We start from the raw sequence: 25,274 nt of genomic DNA on the forward strand, positions 1-25,274 counted from the left end.
TATGGTCAGAAATGCCATGGTATGGCTTAGATATTTTTGAATTTGTTGAGGCTTTTTTTATGGACTTATATGTGATCTATTCTGGAGAATGTTCCATATGCATTTGAAAAGAATGTGTATTCTGCTTTAGGATGGAATGTTTTGAATATATCTGTTAAATCCATCTGTTTCAGTGTCTCATTCAAAGCCATTGTTTCCTTGTTGATTTTCTGATTAGATGATCTGTCAATTGATGTGTGGTGTTAAGCCCCCTACTATTATTGTATTACTGATTAGTTCGTTTATGTTTGTTATTAACTGTTTTATGTATTTGGGTGCTTTCAAGCTGGAAGCATAAATATTTGCAATTGTTATATCTTCTTGTTGAATTATCCCCTTTATTATTACATAATGTCCTTCTTTGTCTCTTGTTACAGTCATTGTTTTAAAGTCTTTTGTCTGATATAAGTATTGCTACTCTGGCTTTCTTTTGACATCCATTTGCATAATGTTTCTTCATCCCCTCACTTTCAATCTGCAGGTGTCTTTGAGTCTAAAATAAGTTACTTATAGGCAGCATATAAATGGATCTTGTTTTTTAATCCATTCTGTCACCCTATGTCTTTTGATTGGAATGTTTAGTCCATTTACATTCAAAGTAATTATTGACCAATATGTATTTATCGCTATTTTATTGCTTGTTTTGTGGTTGTTTCTGAAGATTTTCTCTGATCCTTTGTTGTCTTTTTCATGGTTTGCTCATTTTCTTTAGTAATCTATTTAGATTTCTTTCTCTTTATTCTTTGTGTATTTATTGGTAGTTTTTGATTTGTGGTTACATTAGGTTTATATATGACCTTTTTTGCATATAGCAATCTATATTAAGTTGATGGTTAAGTTTGAACCCAATCTTTACTTCTCTCCTACCCACATCTTATGTATATGGTGTCATATTTTACATCCTTTTATTTTGTGAGTTCCTTGACTGCCTTTTTTTAATAGAAATATTCATTTTTACTGCTGTTGTTTCTCCTACCTTCATACTCTCCCTTTTGGTCTTCCTCTTTAGTATTTCTGGCAGGGCTGGTTTAATTCTCATGAACTCCTTTAGTTTTAGTCTGTCTGAGAAACTCTGTCTCTTTTTCTATTCTGAATGAAAACCTTGTTGGATAAAATATTCTTGGCTGCAGGTTTTCCCCTTTCACCATTTTGAATATATCATGCCACTCCTTTCTGGCTTGGAAAGTTTCTGCTTAAAAATCTGCCGATAGGCTTATGTGTTTCCTTTGTATGTAATTGTCTTCTTTTGCTGCTTTTTGTTTGTTTCAAGTTTTTATTTAAATTCTAGTTAGTTGATACATAGTGTAATATTAGTTTCAGGACTAGAATTTAGTGATTCATCACTTACATATAACACCCAGTGCTCATCACTAGTGTCCTCCTTAACACCCATCACCCATTTAACTCATCCCCTGACCATCTCCCCTCCAGCAACCCTCAGTTTGTTCTCTATAGTTCAGAGTTTGTTTTTTTGCTTTTAATATTTTTATCACTGTGTTTTGCCATTTTAATTACAATATGTCTTTTATGCTTTTGTTGATTTTGTTGGGGTTCTCTCTACCTCCTGGATCTGGATATCTGTTTCCTTCTCCAGATTAGGGAAGTTTTCAGCTATTATTTCTTCAAATAAATTCTCTGCTTCCTTTTCTCTCTCTTCTTCTGGGACTCCTATAGTACAAATGTTACTGTGTTTGATAGAGTCACTGAGGTCCCTAAGTCTGTTCTTGTTTTGCATAATTCTTTTTTTTCTCTCCTTTATTCAGTTTGACTTTTTTCTAGGTCATTAATTCGTTTTTCTGCTTCTTCTAGCCTGCTTTTCATTTCATCAAGCGTGTTTCTCATTTTGTTTATTGAGCTCTTTATCTCTGCTATGTTATTCCTTCTTTTCATGTAACAGTCTCACTGGTATCCTCAACTCTCTTCTCAAGTTCAGTGAGTATCCTTATAACCATTGCTTTAAATTCTCCATCAGGCATGTTATTTATATCTGTTTCGCTTAGATCTCTGGCTATGGCCTTGTCTTTTTCTTTCAGTTGGTACAAATTCCTCTGTCTTCTCATTTTGTCTAAGTCTCTGTACCTGTTTCTTTGTGTTAGGAAAGTCAGCTACATCTCCTGCTCTTGAGGGCAATGGCTTTATGAAGAAAAGGTCCTGTAGTGCCCTTCAGGGTAGTGTCCCCAGAGCTTGGCACTTCCTAGAGTGTCGCCAGTGTGCACTGCATGCTCTCTTTGTTGTGTCTTGGCCACTTTATCCTTCAGGCCAGTCATCTGTAGAGGCTCTCTCTTTGCCTGTTGTGGACATTTGATTTCTGGCCTGAATGTGGTGTGTTTTAAGTAGGTGTGCTCTAGTCAGCTTGTGAAATGAGATGTGTCACGAGAACCAAGGCTTGGCAAAACTCTCAAGTTGGGAGATGCAGTCTTGGCAGGGGTTTGGGCTGGTCTTCTGGGGGAGGGGGCCTGCCAAGCAGAGACTGAGATAAGCATGACGAGGAAGGGTAGTTCCACCATAGCAAAGTGGGGTGGGGGGGGCAGAGGGAGGCTTGGTGCAAGCAAGTTACATAACAAGTGTCTACACTGTGCTTCTGCTGAGGTGTGGGGGAGGGAAATGGTGCCTGCCAGTTCCTTTGTTCCAGGAGGGGTCTCTCCATGAACACTGCTTCTTTGGGACATGCTCCAAGATGAGCAAATAACCTCCCCACTGTGTGCCTTAGGCTGTCTTCAGATTGCTGTTTCCATGCTGTACATCTGTAGGTTCTTTGCCCTGCTTACTGTCCAAGAGTAGCCCCAGTGTCCTCCAAGCTCTCCCAAAGCCAAGGATGCTGACCTTTAAAACTCTAGGCTTTAAGCCCTGCTGGTTGCAAGAACTCACAAAATTCTGGCCCTCTCACTTTCCAAGACAATTGCTATGGAGATTCATTTTCCCTCTGTGCTCCCATGTGTTAGTCTGTGTCTTGCACATCTCTGTGACTGTTGTTCCCTCCCTAGAGAAGCAGCCACAATCTGTTTCTCTCCTAAATCACATCTCCACACTTCCTACCTTCTTCGATGTGGGCTCTTCTCTACCTTTAGTTGTGGAGTTTGTTCTGCCAGTCTTCAGATTGGTTTCTGGGATATTTAGGATGACTTGATAGTTATCTAGTTGTATTCATGGAATGAGGTGAGCTTAGGGTCCTTATTCTCTGCTGCCATTTTCCCTTTCTGTCCCCTTTATTTTTATATAGTGCCTTCCTTTATCTCTCATTACAGTCTGTTTTAAAGTCTGTTTTGTCCAATATAAGAATTGTTACCCTGGCTTTCTTTTGGCATCCATTTGCATGATGAATGTTTCTTCATCTCCTCACTTTCTATCTGCAGGTGTCTTTTGGTCTAAAATGAATCCATTGTAGGCAGCGTATAGATGGGTCTTGTTTTTTTCTCCATTCTGTTACCCTATGTCTTGGAGCATTCACAGTAATTAGTGATTGATATGTGTTTATTACTATTTTGACTTGTTCTGTGGTTGTTTTTATAGATTTTTTTCTGAGCCTTTCTTGTTTGCCTTCTTGGTTCATTGGCTTTCTTTAGTGATATCCTTGGATCCATTTTTCTCTATTCTTTGCATATATATTACTGGTTTTTGATGTGTGGTTACCATTAAGTTTGTATATAACATCTTCAGCATATAGCAGTCTATGTTAACTTGATGGTCGCTTAAGTTTGAACCCATTCTTTACTCTTCTCCCTCCCACATTTTAGGCATATGTCGTCATATTTTACATCCTTTTATTTTATGAGGGGTTTTTTTTGCTAATTTTTACAGAAATAATTATTTTTACTGCTTTTATATTTTTCACTTTTTATACTTACACTTATGGTCTTTCCATTCCACTCAAAGAGTTCCCTTTAATATTTCTTGCAGGCTGTTTTAGTGGTCATGAATTCCTTTAGTTTTTGTTTGTCTGAGAAACTCTTATCTATTTTTCTATTCTGAATTAAAGAAAGAGTATTCTTGGCTTTTTCCCTTTCAACACTTTAAATATATCATGCCACTCCCTTCTAGCCTACAGTTGTTGCTGAAAAATTTACTGATGTCCGTATGGGGTTTCCCTTGTATGTAACTGTCTTCTCTTGGTGCTTTAAAATTTTTTTATCACTACTTTTTGCCATTTTAGTTACTCTTTGTCTTGGTGTTGAGCTCCTTGGGTTGAATTTTTTTCTCTTGGGTTGAATTTGGGGAGGATCTCTGAGCCTCCTGGATGTGGATATATGTTTCCTCCCCCAGATTAGGGAAGTTTTCAGCTATTTCTTCAAATAAATTTTCTGTTCCTTTATCCCTCTCTTCTTCTACTGAGATCCCGATAATGCAGATGTTACTATACTTTATGGAGTCACTGAGTTCCCGAAGACTTCTCAATTTCCATATTTTTCCCCTCTCCTTTGTTCTGCTTGGTTACTTTCCATTACTCTGTCTTCTGGGTCATTAATTTTTTGTTGTTCTTCATCTAGCCTATTTATTCCATCAAGTGTATTCTTAATTTCCTTTATTGTGTTCTTGATCTCTGATGGGTTCTTTTTTATCTCTCTGTTAAGTGTCTCACTGATGTCCTCCACTCTTTTTTTCAGTCCAGCAAAGGTCATTACTTTAAATTCTCTATCAGGCATATTACATCTGTTTCATTTTGGTCTCTTGTTGTGGTTTGGCCCTGTTCTTCCACTTGGGAGATGTTTCTCTGTCTCCTCATTTTTCCAGGCTTTCTGTGTTTGTTTCTCTGTGTTAGGAAAGTCAGCTACTTCTCTTGCTCTTAATGATAATAGCTTTATGAAGAAGAGGTCCTGTAGTGCCCTGCAGTGCAGTTTTCCCTGTTACCCAGGGCCTGGCACTTCAGTGGGTGTCTCCAGTGTGTTGTGTGTGCTTTGCTGTTGAGTCTTGGCCTCTTTTTTTCTTCAGTCCAGTTGCCTGCAGAGGCTCTCTTTGCCTATCGTGGATAGCAAAGTGTGTGGGGGTCTGCTTGCAAAACTAGACCTATCCCTGCCATTGCCAGAATTGAGGTTCCACAAATATCCTAAGTCAGGAGGTGTGGTGTGGGCAGGATTTGTGCTGGTCTTCTGGAGGAGGGGCCCACAGTGCTGGAACTCAGGTGAGCATGACTGGGAAGGGTGGATCCAAGGAAGCACAGGGAGGCAGGGCTTGGTGCAAGCAAGTTAGGGTAACCAGTGTTGGGGCTGTGCTTGTTCCCACAGGTGGATGTTTATGCTGGGCAACAGGGGAGGAAAATGGCACCTGCCAGCTCCTTTGTTTCTGTAGGGTTCTCTCCATGATCCCTGTCTCTCAGGCCGCGTTCTGAGATTAACACATCATTCTCCTTCCCGTCTGCCCCCAGTGTTTTTCCAACTGCTACTTCTACACTCTATCTGCATGGGCTATTTGCAGGGACTCGGTTTCCTAACACTTCCAAGCTCTCCTAGAGCTGAGCCCACTGATTTTTAAAATTCCAGGCTTTAAGTCCCACTGGTTTAGAAAACTCATGGAATTCAGCCCCTCTCACGTTCAAAGGCAAGTATTACAGAGATTCGTCCTCCCCATTTGTGAGCTCCCTGGAGCAAAAGTCTGTTTTCCGCCTTCCATCACACCACCAGCTCCCTCCCTACTGCAGATGGCCACAGTCCACTTTGCTCCCAGACTGCATCTTCACCCTTCCTATCTTCTTTGTTATCTCTTCCCTGCCTTTTAGTTGTGGAGTTTGTTCTGCCAATTTTCGGGTTGTTTCCTGGGTTATTTATGCTAATATGGGTATTATCCACTTGTGTCTGTTGGAGGAGGTGAGCTTAGGGTCCTCTTACTCTGCCATTTTCCCAGGCAATCTGATAATTCCTTTCTAACTTGACAGTGTTAATTCAGGGAGATTGACCAATGAGGTGTAACGGTTAGGAGTATAATTGGATAACCTAAGAGGCATTGCCCTGTTATGCAATAGCCATCTAAGCATTCATAGGCCCAAGGAGAGTGATAACCACCACAAAGATAAACCCTGTTGGAAGGATTGGGCAAACCACTTCCATTAAGGTGGCACTGTTAATGGATTCATTCACAAGGATTGTTGCATTTGCCCATTCAAGCCAGGGATCAGTTGGGTTTTCTCCTAACTTGAAATGAAAAGTTGTTCTAAATTCCAGAGGTTGTCCCCCTTGGCAATGACCTGGATGATACGATGATGGTGTTGTCTTTTCAGATCAATGCCAAAGAAAGGAAAGTATGTTTAATTAAAATATGAAGTCTTGATCTTGTGTCTCTGGAGGAAGTAGTCTACCTCCCTGTAGGCTACTTCTCTTCCTAGTTGGAGTCTGGTCCCCAACTCCCAACTATCTGGACCAGATATCAAATGCAGCCTTCTTTAGTTTTGAGATGTGTATCTAAGTTTCAGGTGCCTGAAATTTTATTGTCATCTTGGTAGTGAGAAGGACCTTCTAAGGAGATTCAAGGACAATCTTTGTTCTTAGCAATTACAAATCAAGAGGGTGAGAGGAAAATTGGAAACATTAGTTTGGTGAACCTTGGTAATCAGATATTTGAGGAAACCACAAAAAATTCAGGATCCAGTCTAGTTTACAGGTATATAAGAGAATGTCAAAGACAAGTAACAGGATCATAATCTAATATAGACAAAGGTGCAAATAAAATTTTGTCTCGGCTGTTGCCCCCATTTTTTACCAAAGATAATCATCATAAAACTAATTTGTTTTTGCATTAAACTTGGCCTGATTGTAGAAGTACAGCAGGAATAGTGATTGGCCATACAAGCTCTTCCTAACACAGCTTTGCTGGAATCTCTAAGCAAGGTACACAGGTTGATTTTCTAACAAGCTTTAGTGGCTCCACAAAGTCAACCTTAGTTTCCCTAAAACTGTCGTCATATTTGAGTCTATACCCATCTGTCTCAAATATGACATTCCAGTTAAGGCCTTGGTACCATAACCTTGTGTTTCCAATTGTGTCCTGTTACAAGAACAGATTCTTACTGAACTTACATAACTAACTGTTTTGTCAGGAAAAGAACACTCAAGATTTCCAAATTCCAGAAGGATCAGGGAGGAAGTAAAAGTAAATATTTCATCTTTGTTTACAAAGGTATGCTTTTACCAAATTGTGTGTCATTGATAGCTTAACATAAAAAGTTTTCTTAAATCTGGAAAGACAGCACATTAAAGAACCAGCACTCTTTCAGACAAAAAGTTATAAAAATGATAATTGTCCTCTTCAGTTCTTTCAGCCCCATGTAATTAATTCTTATTATTCTTGAATCCAGTTTTTTCAGTTGTTCTGGAAATTCTTACCCCAAGTTTATGATCTTAAAGTTATCAGAAACATGTGCTTGTCAAGAATCCTTTTCTTGAATCTTCTTGAAGATAAAGTACTTTTGCAAGAACACTTTTGCAAAACATCAGAGTAAAACAGTAACTGTAAATGACCAAAAGACTTAAAAATTCCCATTGTTAAAGATATGTTGAGAGTTCATTATAATGGAATTGACAAGGAAATTTAGTGATTTCTATAACATACAACATTTTAAAAAGAATTATGTCTAATTATCATTATACTAAGACATTTCAGATTTCTAGGAATTTCACCTAATTTTGTAACACATAGTAGTAATATATATCTACACAAATATAATCTAAGAAGGCTTGGCGTCACTTATTTGACAGTGCTTCCCATGTAACTTAACATATCAAACAAGCCTAATTAATTCAATATCTCTCTTTTTGTAAGGAGAGTGAACAAATCTTTTGAGATGTTCCAGGACCCTCTGGAAATTCCAAAGTTAATTTGAGGTCAAAAAGACTTTATTTAAAATTTGATGTGGGGAAAGTTTGTCAAAAATATTAAAAGATTTTAGTATACTTGGTCAGATAGTAGCATAGGTCGCTGTGAAACAATACTTAGTTATCCATTTAACAATAGTGACAATTAAAAAAGATAGTGACAATTGAAGGCTTTACAGGCAAATACAGAAAGTTAAATAGTTGTTTAAAAAAAAAAACCCACAAAACCTTAGCTTTTTTAATAGAACAGATTCATCTTTGTTAAATAATCAAAGACCTGACAATGAAGATAAAATGAAGCAAGGGAAATGATTTTGATAAAACACAAAGTCTTTGCTTTCTACAAAGATTACTTAAAAAGGGAAATAGGAGCACCTGGGTGGCTCAGTCGGTTAAGTGTCCCACTTTGGCTTCAGGTCACAATGTCGCGGTTCAGGGAGTTCAAGCCCTGCTTTGGGGCTCTGTGCTGACAGCTCAGAGCCTGGAGTCTGCTTTGGATTCTGTGTCTCCATCTCTCTCTGCCCCTCCCCCACTTGTGCTCTGCCTCTCTGTCTCAAAAATAAACATTAAAAAAAAAATTTAAATAAAGGTAAATAAAATTCTTTATAGCCTCTTATCAAGAGCAACCCAGTAGTCCATGAATACTTTGTCTTTTTAACAGAGAGAAAAGCCAAATTTTGCACCAGCTTACTTTTGATACTGAAATTTTAATATTAGCCAGTCCTGACCACTAAAAATTTCTTTTCCTTATCATTTCTATTAATTTTAATTACATATATTAGAATATTCACCCTAAAAATCCTTAATTTAGTGAAAATAAAGAAGTAAACAATCATGAACTTTTAGCATTCTATGACTTGACAAATATTAAAAAAAAAATTTGTTTAACATTAATTCATTTTTTGAGAGACAGAGTGTGAGCAGGGAAGGGGCAGAGAGAGAGGGAGACACAGAATCCAAAGCAGGCTCCAGACTCCAGCCCCGAGCTGTCAGCACAGAACTCTACGCGGGGCTCAAGCCCACGAGCCGGGAGATCATGAAGCCAGACGCTTAACTAACTGAGCCATTCAGGTGCCCCTGGCTTGGCAAATATTTAAATACTCTTTATAATTTTTAGAAACATACTTTTCAGTATTTTATCTTACTTGGAATGATCTGGATGGATATTTAATGAGTTGAACTTAACTCACCATTTAACTTAGCAAAATTTTAAGATTTAAGGTTACCAAAAGATTTGGGAAAACTACGTAAAAAGTTCACCTCAAACATTTTTGTCCTACTTACATCTATTTAATTTACTTATTCTTAATAATTATATTTAGGTTACCTACAAAAGCTTGATGAGACATTACATAAAGTCAGCTATTCATCCCAAGCTATTTTTCTTGCTGACAGATTTCTAGAGGAATAACATGAATGTATTTGACTAGTAAACCCAGTTAGAATGGACGTTGTGTGTCTGCATTACATTTAATGCTGATAACTCTGAAGACGTCTATCTTAAACCAGCTTTTATTTGCCAAAGATTATCCCAGATCATGTGAACTTGAAAAATTGTTGGGTTAATTTCCTTTTTTTTGAAATTTTTGTGTATACTTAATTCATATACGCACTTGATTTTCCCTGAGCCAATTAAATATAGCTCTTTTACAAATTAATTTTAGTATCATCCAGAGTTAGAAAATACTGCATCTACAACATAGATATAGATATATAGATATAGATATAGATACACACAAACATAGGGATCTTATTGCTTCTGTACACTTAAGATTTCCTATTAGCCCAAGTTCCAAATGACCTTTCCCTCTTTTGTTTTTCTTATGATAAGAATTACTTCCCTAAAATAATAACAGTAATAATAACAGTAATAATAACCTCCCTGACATTCATATTTGAACATTTACATCTCAATGGCACAGGGAAGAATGCAGGTTACAACCCTTTAAGATAAATAGGGGAGGTTTGGGGTTTGGTGAAAAAGAAATGGGTGAATTTGAACTGCCTTTAGAGGTACATTTCTAGTTTTGCAAGGATAAGATAAAGATAGTGGCTTCTAATTCCTCAAAGGATTGGGTTGACACTTAAAAGATCTCGTAAGTTGACCTACCCATCTAAGTCCTTTATCTTCAATTTGCTTAGGGGAGAAGTCCTAAAAAAAAAAAGTTCATATCAGGCCCTGAATATCAGCTTCTAATTTACCCATTTTTTGACTAGAGAGCTATTTTAAAATTTCTTTTAATTTAAATATATTGTCAGTTTCCAGCCAGGACAAACAATAAATATTACTGGCAGTATTGACAACCTCTTAGACTTATGAGGTGTCCCCAGAGAGGATGCAAAAGATATTTTCTTTTCCTTTTTCTGCCTTGTACTGTAGGCAGTTTTTGCTAGTTTTTCCAGGATCCCATCTATAGGTTCTGAGCAGTATTTAAAGTGGAGAGTATAGCTCCAGTATTTATCAGAATTTGGCAAGGTTTTTATTAATTATTTTTAATTTATTTTGAGAGAGAGAGCATAAGTGGGGGAGGGACATAGAGGAAGAGAGAGAGAATCCCAGGCAGGCTCCACACTGTCAAAACAGAGCCCCATGTGGGACTTGAACTCACTAACTTACGATCATGACCTGAGCCAAAATCAAGAGTCGGATACTTAATGGACTGAGCCACCCAGGCACCTTAGTTCTTATTAATTTTTAATTTCAGTTTTACTTTGGCTGTTTGAGGGATTTTCTGGTAAACTGCTACATTATTCCCCTTGAGTCTCATCAACTTTGGGTAGGGCCCATATGGGGGCCTACCTTGGAAGGTAGACATGGACCATTAATTAGGTAGTTTTGATGCAGGCAGGCCAGGTTGAGGACCCAGAGACGGTCCTCTAGGACCAGCAAAGAGGGTTGTTGGCTTTGCACAGGGTGGAAATCAAACATGAGCCAGCAGGAAATGAGAGAAGTTTATTGAAGATCTAGAGAGAGCCGATACAGATGGAAGGTCTGAGAGGCTCGGAAAAGAAAAGGAGAATGAGTCTCGTGTTTGCCTCGGGTCTGGGATTTTTTTTAAGGTTGGTCATCTAGTGTATGTGTCCTCTCATGCATCCAGGAACTGGTTGAACAAAGATAGGTGCTCAGGTGTCCTCAGTAAGTCATTTATGCCCTGGAGCCAGGGGTCTTGGTGCCAAGGTATCTGGAGTCAATGGTCTTAGAAGTTCATGATGACCTTGCCTGGTCACTCTTTAGATGTTATCTATTGTGCTGGAAGACTCAAAGAGATCATTGACCTTTACAAGGCATGAATTTACATTAAGGCACGAATAAGGTTAGAGGACAGAAGATCTGAAGCAGGCTCTGTGCTGACAGCAGAGAGGCTGATGCAGAGCTCGATCATGAATTGTGAGATCATGACCTGAGCTGAAGTCAGACACTTAACCGAATGAGCCACCCAGGTGTCCCCAAGAATACAATTTTTTAAATAATTTATTTGTTTAGCTAACCTTTGGGTCAGTTGGATCCAAACTAGTATCTGAAAGGGATATGCTGTTGGGTTGGGAATTGTGTGATTTTACAGTGTACTTCATTGCACAGAAATTTTCTTGAAGTTGGTGTGTGAACTAGTGTCAGTCTAATCCATTCCATGATCAACTGATCTGAACATGGAAGTCTTTGAGTTTGGTGGTGAGCACTTCACAGCCCTGTGCCCACCAATTTTGTGAGTTTTGTTTTGTTTACTTGTGACATTCCCATTTAGCAGTAGCCTTTATGTAAAACAAAATCTTATGCTCCTGATCCCTCACCTTGGATCCAGTCCAGCTTAAATCAGACCCAGCCCAATTCTGATTTCAGCCTGGTTTTTAAGTTGGACCCAGTCCAATTCTAGCCAGTAACCACCAAGTTTTCAGTGTGGAATCTGGGGATTAGGGAAAGAATTGAACCAGCAGACCTCAACAATTGGGAACTTTGAACTGGGGACTCTACATGGATGGAGAGCTGCATGCTGTCACTAACAGTTCCCATGTGGATCTCAGGACAGAATTAAGAGCTAGAGATTTTCCACTCAAAAACCTGGGGATTGTGGTCTGAAAGGCTAGGGGCTTACCTCTGGGCAGAACCATCTGCCATTTTAAGTTGACTTGCCCAGTGATGGAAAGCCAATTAGATCTGAAGGTCAATGCCAAGAGAGGATCTCAGAGCCTAGAAGAACTTACCCTTGGCCCTCAGAAACACCAAGAACTCTAAAAGGGGTTCACAGGGACTACTTTATGTTTCTCATTTTTCTGAATAATGTTATTAGCAGTTTGCTTTGGATACTGTTACTGCCACCATATCTGTTAAATAACAAAATTCCTCCTGAGTAAATTTGAAGATCTAATTGGCTTTATTCAATGATTTGTTAATTGGGCAGCATCCCATCTAGCAAATAGAAAGGAGCTCCAAGGAGCTGGGTACTCCTTCTAACTAGGTGGAAGGCTTTTATGCGTGGGAAGGGATAAGGAGAGAGCAGATTACCTTCTTTTCTTTTGAGGGATGGAAAGGGTTTATGTGGCAGATTACCTCACTGGTACTGACCAGAAAATTTTACACTGAGTGTTACATTTCTGGAGAAGGCTTTGAAACTGCAACTAGGTTAGGTTTTAAGCCTTGGTTTGGTGATGTGGGCTTAGCACAAATGACTTGCTTTTGGACCTCTTATGTTTATTATTATTTTTAACATATACAATCTTTTGGCTATTGTTATCTATAATAGCAAAAATGAAATTAACAGCAAGTGCTGGGTAGAGCATTGATGGTAAACCAAGCTCATATTTGGCTCTGTGCCTTGGCCACTTGCCTAAAAGTCGCTGAGAGAAGAAAAAAATTATTCAGGAGCAATAGAAAGTACCTCTAGGACCTGTGGTCACCAGGAAGGTAGTCAGTGCATGGAGAGTGTAACCAAACCCATTTGTATGATGTTCAGCAAAGCCAATCACTGAGACATTGAGTACACAGCAAGGGAAGAGTTTATTTGGGAGACAGACAAATGAGGTGATGGGAGGGCAAGCCTCAAATCCACAACCCACCAAAGGGTTGGGGTTTGAAGTATTTAAGGATAAGGTCAGGATGTGGAATATGCTGATTAAATATAGGGGAAAAGGATGGTGTTCTCGTTTCTGAGCATGTGCATTCAGGAATCCTGTCTCTTCCTGGGACATATGTCCAAATTATGGCGGCATAAGTGTGACTAACAGAGGGGTAGAGATCTTGGGATGTGTCATCACAGAGGTTCCTTTCATTCACTCTTGGTCCCTTCTGTGCAACTGCAAGAATTATTTCTGGTTTGCTCCAGTCTTAGCTAGTCTCATTAGTCAACTTCTGCAAAAACAGGTTCATAAATCGATCAAGTTAGCCAAAGTTTCTTTAAGGTAGAAAGGTCAAGCATTTGTTAATGTGTAGGTTTTCGGAGGATAAAATCAAGAAATCTTAAAACCAGGGAGTATATACTGTGAAAGAGTTGTTTCACTTCATGAATCGGTATCATTGGCTTCCTGAGGGATCTTTACTGAAATGGATTGTGAGACTAGCAAATATGGCTGTGTCTTTGGTTTTGAATGCTGCAGGATGGAAGACCACGTTTGGGTTGATACAGGACCCACAGCTCACTATGGAACAATCACCGATGGCCGTACACACAGGGGGCTATTCCTGAAGGAACAGCCAGCCTGGTGAACTATATAAAAGCCACTGTAAGTTCCCTTTATCCTGAGAAGGGGGACTATCCTCCCCCTAGGACTGCCAAGTGGAGCACCCCAGATGAAACGGTTGATATGCATCACATGCAAGCCATGTGTGACTGGTATATGATGCCTGGGATATTCACCCACTAAATATGCCTATTACCCCGGTTCAAAGGGTTCCTTTCACATGGGCACCCCATATAACCCTATTGCTGCAAAACCAAAAAATAGTTAAGGAAGCCTCATTAAACTTACTGTCCCAGCTTCCCCTCATGGGTCCTCCAGATGTTAATAAACATTAGGTTAATTAAGGGAATGGCAAAAGGTCCAAGAGAGCGTCAAAAGACTCTTCCCAACTAGGTGGACATTCTTAAATGATTATTAAGAAATAAAGTGAATAAAACAAATATTGACAGGAGCAAAACAAAGAGGAGTGCAAGGGAGAGGGGATTTTTCCCAGCAGGGTAGAAATCTTCAGATGTTTATCAAAAAATGGGATGAATAAAATGGACATTGATGGGGGTTAAAACAGAGCTTTTAATACAGCACTACCTGAGGTTGGCTGGGCCAAATGGAGTCCTGATTGATCCCCCTAATTTAAAGGGCCCCAAAAAGTCAACTGTATTTATCCCTGTTTGGAGAAATTTAAAAAGCAGGAAGGTAGAGATTACTGTGAGAAACTTGATCAGGACTCACTTCAGGCAGGGGTTAGGGAGGTTAATAAAGTTAACGATTGACAAAAGGGCCAGGGTTTCTTGGCTCCACATCTCACTGGAGGTCCAGTCTTTTGTGTAAGAGTGAGTAAAATGATCAGGAGGTGAAAAGTTTTCGGGACATCTGGGTCTCTTGAACTGTGATACTAAAACCCAGTGGTGAAGCCCTGACTCCTGGGTGATAGGATTATGAAAGTTGGAATGTTTCAGCAGGTATGATATACAAATCTTCCTTGACTTACAATGGGGTTATGTTCTGATAAACCCATCCTAAGTTGAAAATGTTGTAAGTAAAATGCATTTAATAGATCTAACCTACCAAATATCGTAACTCAGCCGAGCCTACCCTAAATGTACTTAGAACAGTTTACATTAGCTTATAGTTGGGCAAAATCATTTATTATTTTATAATAGTGTTGAATATCTCACACAATTTAATGAGTGCTGTACTGAAAATGAAAAACAGCATGATTGTATGGGTACAGAATGGTTGTAAGTGTATTGGTGATTTACCCTTGTGATCATGTGGGTGACTGGTAGCTGCTGTGCTCCCTGCCACTGCCCAGGATCACAGGGGAGTATCATTCCCATATACCACTAGCCCCCGCAGAAGACCCAAAGTCAAAATTCGAAGTACAGTTTCTACTTATAATGCGAATCATTTTTGCACGATTATGAGGTTGAAAAATCATAAGATAAACTGCCGTAAGTTGGGGACTACTTGTAAAGTTGTGTCTCTGTTACCTGGATGTTTTATGGGAATGGGTATCATGTTCGACTGCAAACCACTTCTTCCATCTAGTGTTGTAAAATCAAAATTTGTCAATGAAATCCTAATGGAAACTAGGAATATAGGAGTTGATGGAATTACAGTAAAAGTTTGTAGAAGAATTGGTATGTTTGAATAGGCTTTATGAGAAGTGGTTGTGTCTCTTTTACTTGCTTGTATTTGGGGATAGATGTTGTATCGCACTGAGAACGTTTTCCCTACCTCGTACTATAAAACAGAAGGCATGTAAATCCACCCTTCAAGCAATGTTAATTGGACGTGCTAGGTGGGAACCAATAAGATTGCCTGAGCCCACACAGTGTGGAATAGAAGCTGGAGTACTGGTAGGGTCAAATTCTCTGTGCAATAGCCCTATGTGGAGCGTAGACTGGGGCTTAAGGCAAGAACCTGCAAGTGCCTCCTAAGGATGACCACTAGGATTTGGGACAAGAGAATCTTCTTTCATTTGAGGGGCATTTACTACCTTGCTATCTGACATTATTTATTGAAGCTATTCCCATGACTGAAAGACATAACATGATCTTGAAGTCTGAAATAGCCACATGTCTTAGGTGATGTCTAGGAAATTCTCTAATGGAGAGGATAGTGCACAGAAAGTTTCCATAATAAAATGGAAATGGGTTATGCAGTATCATGCTACCTGGGGAATGCAAAGAGGAGATACTTACAAGGAAGGAGGCCCTTATTCCATAGGACTGACTCTGGAACTGTGTGGATTTTACTGTCACTTGGATAGTGCCCTATAGACAGCTCTTGACTGACCAACAAAGAGCCACTTGGTCTGTGGATGGCAGTTCCAAGGTAAACAGACAGCATTCTGTTTGGAAAGCTGCCACTCTGATTAAAGAAGTTAAAAACAGATCAGTCTTGTTGTGCATGCTGTTTTCCTGGCAGTGATGGAAGAATTGAATGGCAGTAAAAGTCCCTAAATTTTGGTTTTTACTGACTTCTGGGCAGTGGCCAATAGCCATTGGGGAAACCTGGCCCATTAAAGATATGCCCACATGGGACATAGTCCTGTGGAAATTGGAGGAATGAATTAAAGTAGGACATGTTGATGCCCATCAGAATTCCCTTCCAGGTTTGGAAAGAGAGTGAAATCGACCAGCATATATTCCGGTGTGCTCACTTGAGATAGCTACCTGGATCCATGAAATGAATGGATATGAGGACACTGCAGCAATGAACAGATGGGATGAATCTAAATGTTTTCCTCTTGTACCTTCTGAGGCACAAAATGCCAGTAAGAGCTATTCTGTCTGCGAACAAGAGGCAGAGACTATGGGTGGCAATGTAGTAGCAGGTTCTCTGGTTGGATGGCCCTGAACATAGCTGGCAAGTCAGAATGATGCTGGTAGCTGTGGGGGGGCTATGGATGGGTCCTGACAAGAATAGATCCTCACTGTGGAGTGGGCTTTGCATACCCAGTGGTAGATGCAGATACTCAGAGTATTATGAAAGAACCAGGACAAATATTGCACCAATTTGGATAACTAGTTGTCACGTCTTCAGACCAGGGAGCAAACATACTTTACAGCCCATAATATCCAACAATGGCCAGAGATTTTCCCCCTCAGAAAAATAGTTTGCTAGAGGATTGGAATGGTCAATTAAAACATTGGTTGTCTAAAACGGGGAAGTAAATGGATGAAGGCTTACATGCCTTTATGAGTTATGCACGGACAGTCAACATTAACATGAGTGGGGCTAAGGGAGTGTCCCTGCTAGATAGATTTGTGTTTGTGTTTGTTTTTCTGTTGGATCCAGGGAAAAGAGGCTGGGGGAAGGTGCCGATATTCTTCCTGACATCACTTCCACTTTTTTTCCTCCAACTTGATGCGTTGGTCATAGCTCAGGCCTATTGCAACTACAAGGGCTGGAAGCAGGGATGATTCTTAAGCAAGAGATTGTAACTGTGCTTTTAACCTTTATGTCACGATTCCTAAGGGCCTGATGAGGCAGGATGTACCTTCACCCCGTCTAACAAATTGGGGCTAACTGAATTCAGCTGTATTGCCTGAGAATAAAAATAGTCCATTAGTTTTACACTTGTGTAACCGTATTTGAACAGAACTGGACTTGAGGGGAGGGACGCCAGACCACTGTTGGTGCATGCAATCTAGACAAGCACAGTGGCCAAACCTAATATCCCTTCCAAAGTTAAAGTTTGGGTATAAATGGAGAGAAGGAAAAATAGCAGCTATGGGTAAAAGGATGAATAAATGCTTTATGTAATGAGGGAAATCCAGTATTACTTTAACACCTAGAAAGAGACTCAAGAGCAAGTGACCACACAGGAACCACCATATGGTGGTGCTGATGATACCAGCTGCCTGAAAGGGTGAAGGCACTTATTTCTGACACTACTCCTGCTTTTGGAACCTGACAAGATACAATGGAAGCTTACAGACCTGAGTGGTCTTGCCCTGGGAAATATCTTTCATGATATGATTGATGGACTAGATATTGACTGAATGGAATTCTAGTAATAAGCCAGTATCTTTTGACCTTCTAAAACCCTTGGAATTTAAGGAGAGTAGTAAAGGTGTCTTTTGTTATATTAATGAGCTACCTTCTGGACCACATCTAAGCCTGGGAGCTAGTTGCCAGTTGATCCCATGTGGTTACAGGGTTGGAACTTTCAGTCCCACCTTGCCATGCACACACACACTTCTGGAGAGAAGAAAGGTGCTGGAAGGTTCAGTCAGTCATCAATGGACAATGACTTAATCTATGTAATGAAGCCTCCATAAAAACCCAAAGGGTTCAAGGAGCTTCCAGGTTGGTGAACATGTGGAGATGCAGGAAGAGTCGCATGCTCTGAGAGGGCATGGAAGCTCCATACCCTTTAATATGTTTTGTCCTATGCTCATCTTCCATCTGGTTGTTCCTGAGTTATAGCCTTTTATAATAAACCAGTGATCTCTGAATTTGGTGAGCCACTCTAGAGAATCATTAATACCCAATGAGAGGTTCATGGGAACCTCTGATTTACAGCTCGTCAGTCACAAGTACAGGTAACAACCTGGGCTTGCAGTTGATATCTCAAGTGAAGGGCAGAGCAGTCTTGTGGGACTGAGCCCTTGACCTGTGGAATCTGATGCTACTTCCAGGTAGACAGCGTCAGAATGAGATAAATTGTGCTAGTGTTGGTGCATCGCTTGGTGGATGGAGGAAGTCCCCTACACACACACTCACACACACTGGTATTGGGTATCAGAACCCTTAATGACCAACTTGCTTATAAGCATACCATCCACAAAATATTGCAGCCCAATGCTTGGTGGAATGGAAGAAATCCCCTACATACACATATGTGCATACACACACACGAATTGGGTATCAGAACCCTTAATGACCAACTCACTTGCTTATAACCATACCTTCCACAAAATTGTATAGCCCAGTGTTTAGGAATGCAAGCTCCAGAATGCCTAGAATCTTTTACTCCAGCACTTATTAGCTGTGTAAACTGGAGCAAGTTGTTTAACCTGTGTCTAGTTTCCTGTCTGTGAGGATGGCAATAGCCCCTATCTCAAAGGATAAGATGAGATATTATATGTAAAGCACTTGACAAAGTGCCTGGCACACAGGAAATAATAAAAGGAGAAATTTCATGTTGCACAATCCTAGCAATGCAGTTAATTTTTTTTTTTTTAATTCTAAGAGGTAACAATTTGCTTTATCTTGAGATGAATAGACAAATCACATTTTTAATACATCTCTAAATGATGTTTAGAGGAGAATTCATCTCTGTCCATGCCTACCCACTTAGGTTAATGTAAACACTGAAAATATCACTTGGGATTCTGTTTTAATAATAAAGATTTCTGTACTCCACTTAAGGTTTACTGAATCAGAATGTGATTGAAAGGATGGGCAAAGATTAGGAAATCTGCACTAACAAGCTCTACCAGGGAATCTTAGGCATAAAGTATCATGAGAACTACTACTTCACGGGAAGATCTGTTGGAGTTCAGACCTAGAAATCACTGGCTACCTTTAAACAGACAAAAATAATCATCTTAAGTACTAGTGACTGATTCCATACTATTTAAAAACTCAAGTCTGTCTCAATAAGCTATTATACTGGATAGTCAAGATATTCAGATGATTTAATGGAAAAAAAGGCAAAAATAGGAAAACATTGAAAACCCCTTGGTAAAGTTCATTCTTGGTCTTCTCTTCCTAAATTTGTTTTCAATTCTGTTAGATTTAATCACTAAACAAGACCAAAAGAGAACTTTATTTTACATGACTTTATTTTCCATTTAGAACCATTTTATGCTTTACTTAAAAAACAAAACAAAAAACAAAACAAAACAAACAAAAAAAAAAAACTCACTCTGCTTTTAATCCTAAAAGCATTTAACCAAAATCTTGATTTAGGAAGACTTAAGACATTGTGCATTATTTTAAATATTTTCATTCTTTCAATAACTATTAAAAATAAGTTCACAATTAGGGTTTCAAATGTCCTAATCATATCTAGTTTGTTTTCATTGAATATTTTATCCCATCATGTGCATACAGAAGTTAAGATGATAAATAAATTTTATCTCTTTCAGACACACTGATGATAATTAGCTCTTAATCTAATTACTATTTCATTTATTCAGAAATAGCATTTAGACATAAAAACCAATGTCTCACTTTGTAAAATAACCTTTGGTTAATTTACACAAATCTAATACAGCATGTTGTGTAACTTTTAAGTAATACAATGAGTTTCACTACTATCATTTTAGTTTTTAATATTTGTGTCAGCAGGGCTGAGAATATCACATGGTTCAGTCTTCTGCAGGAAGTTATATAATAAAAGCATAGTGCCTTTGAACATGAAAAACATCCCAAAGGCTAGGAGTCCTCTAAAGGAGTTGAAAGGTAGAGATTTCAGAGAATTTCTCTCATTTTCAATATGTAAAGTGACTAGTTCTAAGTCACCTTTTGAAGACTTAGTGAAGAAAACAGTGTTCTTTATGCCATTGAGTAAAGCTACTAAAACCATAAGAATTTAGAGATTGGTACTAGGCTACATAATTAATGGGTCATCAAAAAAAGAACCTGTCACTTAGTTACTAAGTATAAGTGAGTGAGTTAACTTCCTATGCCAAGTAAGGGTCACACTTCACGTCCCTCATTTGTAAAAAGAAAAGGTGGCCTGGCCAGTGCCATTCAGGATTCTCTGCTAACTGTAAAATGTGGACTAATTTACTTCTCTTTCTTATAGTCCATGTGTATATAAACTTTCAGTTCTTTAAATCAAAAATTTTTATGCACACAACCATGTTGGTGTATTACCCTTAGTTTAAAAATGTACAACTACATAAATAAAAACTATTGTTTCTTCAATATTACTTGACATTTCTTCTGTAATTTCTTTATTTAAAAAAGTAAATGTAACAAGATACTTAAAAAAGGCTAGATACAAAAGTAGTTAAGCTGCTCACGAACATTTAAAATTTTCCAAAATGTATCTTCAATAATCATGATCTTATAAAACATTTTACAGTTATCAGAAAGTGCCCAGGCTGAGTTTACATAACTGAAATCCCTTAGTACAAATGTCTAGTTAGAACTGAAGTGCAGTAACCTCCTGACTGACTGCTCATTGAAATAGGGATACAAAGAAAAAAAAGTTGATTGTGATAAAGTATTGTGCATTGGCCCCATCATATGTACAAAAAAAGTGCCCTTACTCAAATGAACAAATTACATGCAAAATATTAGTGATATCATTTAATATCCTAGAGCTCAATGCAGCTAAAATAAACCGCAATAAAAGTGGTTTTCATAGGTAAAAGTGATTTCATCTCTAAGATCTGAATGTCCAGAACTTTTTACAAGTTCCATATACATGATACACAATTGCAGCCAACCACAAATTAAACACCATAAAAAAAGTTAAAATGAAAACACAGAACATACTTAATTTTTTATTTTGAAATTCCCTATTCCCTCTATACAAGAACCTTTGCTGAAACACTTTCCACAAAGGCAGCAGTGAATTTTCAGAACATTTTACATTTTTCCCCTCAGCAAAAAGATAAATCACAGTGTAAATTATGTTGTTCTGCTGTCATCTTTGGCTGGGGTTAGACCCAGAAGTTGTTGACTAGCAAACCATTATAGTCAAATGTTGCTAGTGCTCCTCAGGCCTTTAAGCTACAAACTCAGCAAGGAATGTTTGCATTTAATCTCTTTAAGGTACCACCAGGGTGTGACAGCATTAACTTCCATAAACTTTTATAGACAAATGGAAAAAAATCTACAAAATTAGCTAGTAATATTACACAGCAATACACACTTTTTATACTCTACACAAAACCAAAATTCTTGGTCTTAATGGCGAGTAGCAACTTCTGTTTGAGAATCTGTTTAGAGGAATAGAGTGGGACGTAAAGTCGAGAAATACAAGTGTTTGCGGTAGGAAGATGTTGGTCATCTGGTGGTCTTATTGTGATTGAGGGCATAGGCTGAAATCCTTCTTCACTGGCTGGTAATGATGGGCTTGATGTCCAAAAGTAAACCTAAACAGGAGTATAATAATTACAATTTTGGCTTTTAATATAATAACATTAACTCTGCCAACATCTACACAGAACCCCATTCTTAAGGTAAAACCTACAGAGGGATAGGATTTTGAATGGGGTTTTAAATTTATTTCTTGCACTGGGGCGCCTGGGTGGCTCAGTCGGTTAAGTGTCTGACTTCAGCTCAGGTCATGATGTCACAGCTTGTGTGTTCAAGCCCTGCATAGGGCTCTGTGCTGACCGCTCAGAGCCTGAAGCCTGCTTCGGAGTCTGTGTCTCCCTCTCTCTGTGCCCCTCTCAAGAAAGGTTCAGGGTCAAAAGAGAAAAAAGTGTCAGGTATGTAGAAAAGTGACTATATTTCAGGGCCTCAGTTTCTCCGTGGGCCTTTCTAGTGGTTAAATTCCACAAAGTATCATTTAGTGGAAACAGGGCACAAAATCTCTAAAGAGTTCAAAGACTCAGTTTATGGGTTTGAGCCCCACATCAGGCTCTGCGTTAACAGCTCAGAGCCTGGAGCCTGCTTCAGATTCTGTCTCCCTCTGCCTTTCCCCTGCTTGTGCTCTTTCTCAAAAATTGTTGGAGAAAAAAAAAAAAAAGTCTCTTACAGTTTGCCTATTTTTCCTTCCCTTCCTCTATGATCCTCTGTTAAGTTTCTTAAATTCCACATAGAAAAGGTTTTTTTTAAGTAATCTCTACATACAACATAGGGCTCGAACTCACAAGAATGACATGTTCCAGCAACCTGAACCAGCCAGGAGCCCACAGGCAAACTTTTTTATAAATATAGTATGATACTATATATTTTCCTTATGATTTTCTTAATAATACAGTTCTATGGGGCGCCTGGGTGGCTCAGTAAGTGTCCAACTCTTGATTTTGTCTTAGGTCATGATCTCACAGTTTGTGAGATCAAGCCCTGCATTGGGCTCTGTGAGAGTACGGAGCCTGCTTGGGATTCTCTCTTCCTCTCTGCCCCTCTCCCACTTGTTCTCCCTCTCCCTCTCAAAATTAAATAAAAACAAAAAAAATACAATAATGTACAAAATATGTGTAATGCACTGTTTACTAATATAAAAACTTTAGTAAAATTTTGGGGGGAGTCAGAAGTTATACTCAGATTTTCAACTGTGCAGTAGATTGGTGCCCTTAACCCCCATAATGATTTGCTTTCCTGAAGAATGGTTTTATGAGAAATCTTATCTAATTCTCTAGACGGCGCAGAAAAAGAAACTCTAAGTGTCAGGTCTACAAAATCTTCAAAGAACTTTACATATATATGTGTATGTGTGTGTGTGTATTTTAGAGAGAGAGAGTGCGCACACGAGCAGGGAAGGGGAAGAGAGAGAGAAGGAGACACAAGAGTCCAAAGAAGGCTCCAGGCTCTGAGCTGTCAGTACAGAGCCCAATGTGGGCTCGAATTCATGAGCCATGAGATCATGACCTGAGCTGAAGCTGGATGCTTAACTGAGTCATCTAGATACCCCCGCAAAGAACTTTAAGGACTGGAAGATGCTCTAGAGATAAAGCTGGTCTAGTCTACTCATTTTACAGGTAAAAAAAAAAAAAAACAAAGTTAATGTAAAATGTTTCTCCAAGGTTGTATATGGCTAGGTAGGGTAGATAACTACCATTGCTGGACAGTCAAGAAGCTGGAAGAAAAGAAATACTACAGGACTTTTCAGAACTTTTACTAGTGAACTGTGACTCTCTAAGAGGAGGATAAACTATGTGGTCTTACCCATTAACCCAAAAACCCTATAATTTGCAAGACTAGTAACCCAAGGAAGAAGAGTTTGCTCTGAATGGTCTGTTATATTCTTATGTCCTTTAGTTTTTCTCCTCAGCACATCAGGATAAAACCAACAATTGTGAAGCATCCTTCTCAAAAGAGGAGGGGGGAAACCCCTTGATATAATGCTTAAGCCCTGTAAATAGGAGTGACCCTCAAATTAAAGCTCTTAATAGGAAATCCTGAGGCCCTTTACAAAGGGAGATCTTTCATTTTAAAGACTGAATAGTTAGCAAATTTTCTTCCAGTGGAAGGCAGAAACTACAGTGAAATTTAACTTGACTGACTGGACTAAGGATACGTTAGGTTTAAAAACAAAGTTAGTACTAGGGAATAGTTAAAAAAAAAAAAAAAAGTCCATTAGAACCTTAGAATTTATACCAGATAGCCAATCATTTTTATCTCTGTTTTTGATAGGTCTTACTGAACCGGTAATGGGCTCTTAAAGAAACAAGGTAACTGAATCAAAAAACTGAGTACAGGTGGTCCTGAAACCATGCACACTGGTAGAGACTTTAGGGTCCACAAGATTGGGAAAGTTGAATTATATGGAATCCACCTAGGGAACAACCGAAGTAGAAATTACCAGAGTGGCTAAACCAAGAACAGAACTAGCTAAAAGGACTACTGAACAACTTGTTTCACTATAGTGCAGAAATATTGGAAGACTCCTGGGTCCATTTAAAAATTAAGTAGTGCTGGGCACCTGGGAGGCTTAGTCGTTAAGTTAATTAGCATCAGACTTTGGCTCAGGGCACAATCTCATGTTTCGTGGGTTCAAGCCCCACGTCAGGCTTTGTGCTGACAGCTCAGAGCCTGGAGCCTGCTTCATATTCTGTGTTTCCTTCTCTCTCTGCCCCTCCCCCGCTCATGCTGTGTCTCAAAAATGAATGTTTAAAAAAATTTAATGAAAAAAAAAAAAATCAAGGATGCTAAATGCAGACTCCCCCACTCCAAAAAATAAGTTACTACTGAGCTGGAGATAAATGGGAAACTGTCAAGTTTTGTGCTTTCCCACACACTAACCATTTCCCCTCTCTCAGATAAAATTGGAGAACATATCTAGAAACTGGATTTTTAAAAATGTATTCCACAAGTATGGTTGTTAATTACTAAGAACTAAGGCTGGTTTGATAGGGAAGACGTTGCAAAGAACCATGAGGAATATGGCAGAAAGGATCTCTGGAATTTTCTGGGTAAGGAACATCCCACAAATTTCTCAAATAAAGTCTAGTGAAGACTACCTTTCAAGACTGATGGACAGGTTGATTTGGTTATGGATATACTCAAGGATAGACATAGATTCCACTGACTTGGTAGGCTTTCACTATGATCAAAGTTTATATTATCTAATTTATGATTCTAAAAATAAGTAGTAACATTAAAATCACAGACTTAATACATATCATAAGCTACTCTATTCTTAGTACACTATACAGATAGCAATCAAGATACTATTTAGAAATTTTGCAAAGGCTTGCCACTGGTCAAAAGGATTAAGGATATATAAAAGGAGCAGCCAGCATATGTAAGCACTATAGGGAAAAAGAAACATTTGTCTCAACAATCAACTGGTATTTTCTTCTGGGACTAAGGACAGCGTATCAATAGCTAAACGTATTTCATTCTGCTTACAACTTTACAGGTTTTCAGTTCTGGAGTAGAAAAACCAAAACTGCCTTCTATTTCTGACCTTCTATAATTTTCCTTAACCAAAATTAAAATGACCAACCATTACAAACTTAAAAGGTTATCATACACAGTATTTTAACATTTCATATTTTGTTTTGCAAATTTTGTAAAAATTTTAACTTACAAGATCTTGTCGTTCTGTCATGCTCATTTTCTCTACTATTGACCAGAACCAACGCTTGAACTGCAAGAGCTTCTCAGCATTTTCTCCTA

At 38.7% G+C, this 25,274-nt stretch overlaps 1 protein-coding gene across 9 annotated transcripts in view; it reads right to left on the minus strand.

The window, feature by feature from the left end:
• Positions 1 to 20,970: 20,970 nt before the first annotated feature.
• UBR5 (ubiquitin protein ligase E3 component n-recognin 5) overlaps positions 20,971 to 25,274 on the minus strand; it is a 138,368-nt gene continuing 134,064 nt past the window's right edge. For all 9 annotated transcript variants that reach the window (XM_043601499.1, XM_043601500.1, XM_043601508.1 and 6 more), the window contains 2 exons: positions 25,186 to 25,271; positions 20,971 to 21,577 (listed from right to left, as the gene is read on the minus strand). In XM_043601499.1, coding sequence (XP_043457434.1) covers positions 21,365 to 21,577; positions 25,186 to 25,271 — 299 coding nt within the window. In that variant the 3' untranslated portion in view covers positions 20,971 to 21,364. The remainder of the gene's footprint in view (positions 21,578 to 25,185; positions 25,272 to 25,274) is intronic.

Source organism: Prionailurus bengalensis, chromosome F2 (assembly GCF_016509475.1).
Source record: "Prionailurus bengalensis isolate Pbe53 chromosome F2, Fcat_Pben_1.1_paternal_pri, whole genome shotgun sequence".
Classification (NCBI taxonomy): domain Eukaryota; kingdom Metazoa; phylum Chordata; class Mammalia; order Carnivora; family Felidae; genus Prionailurus; species Prionailurus bengalensis.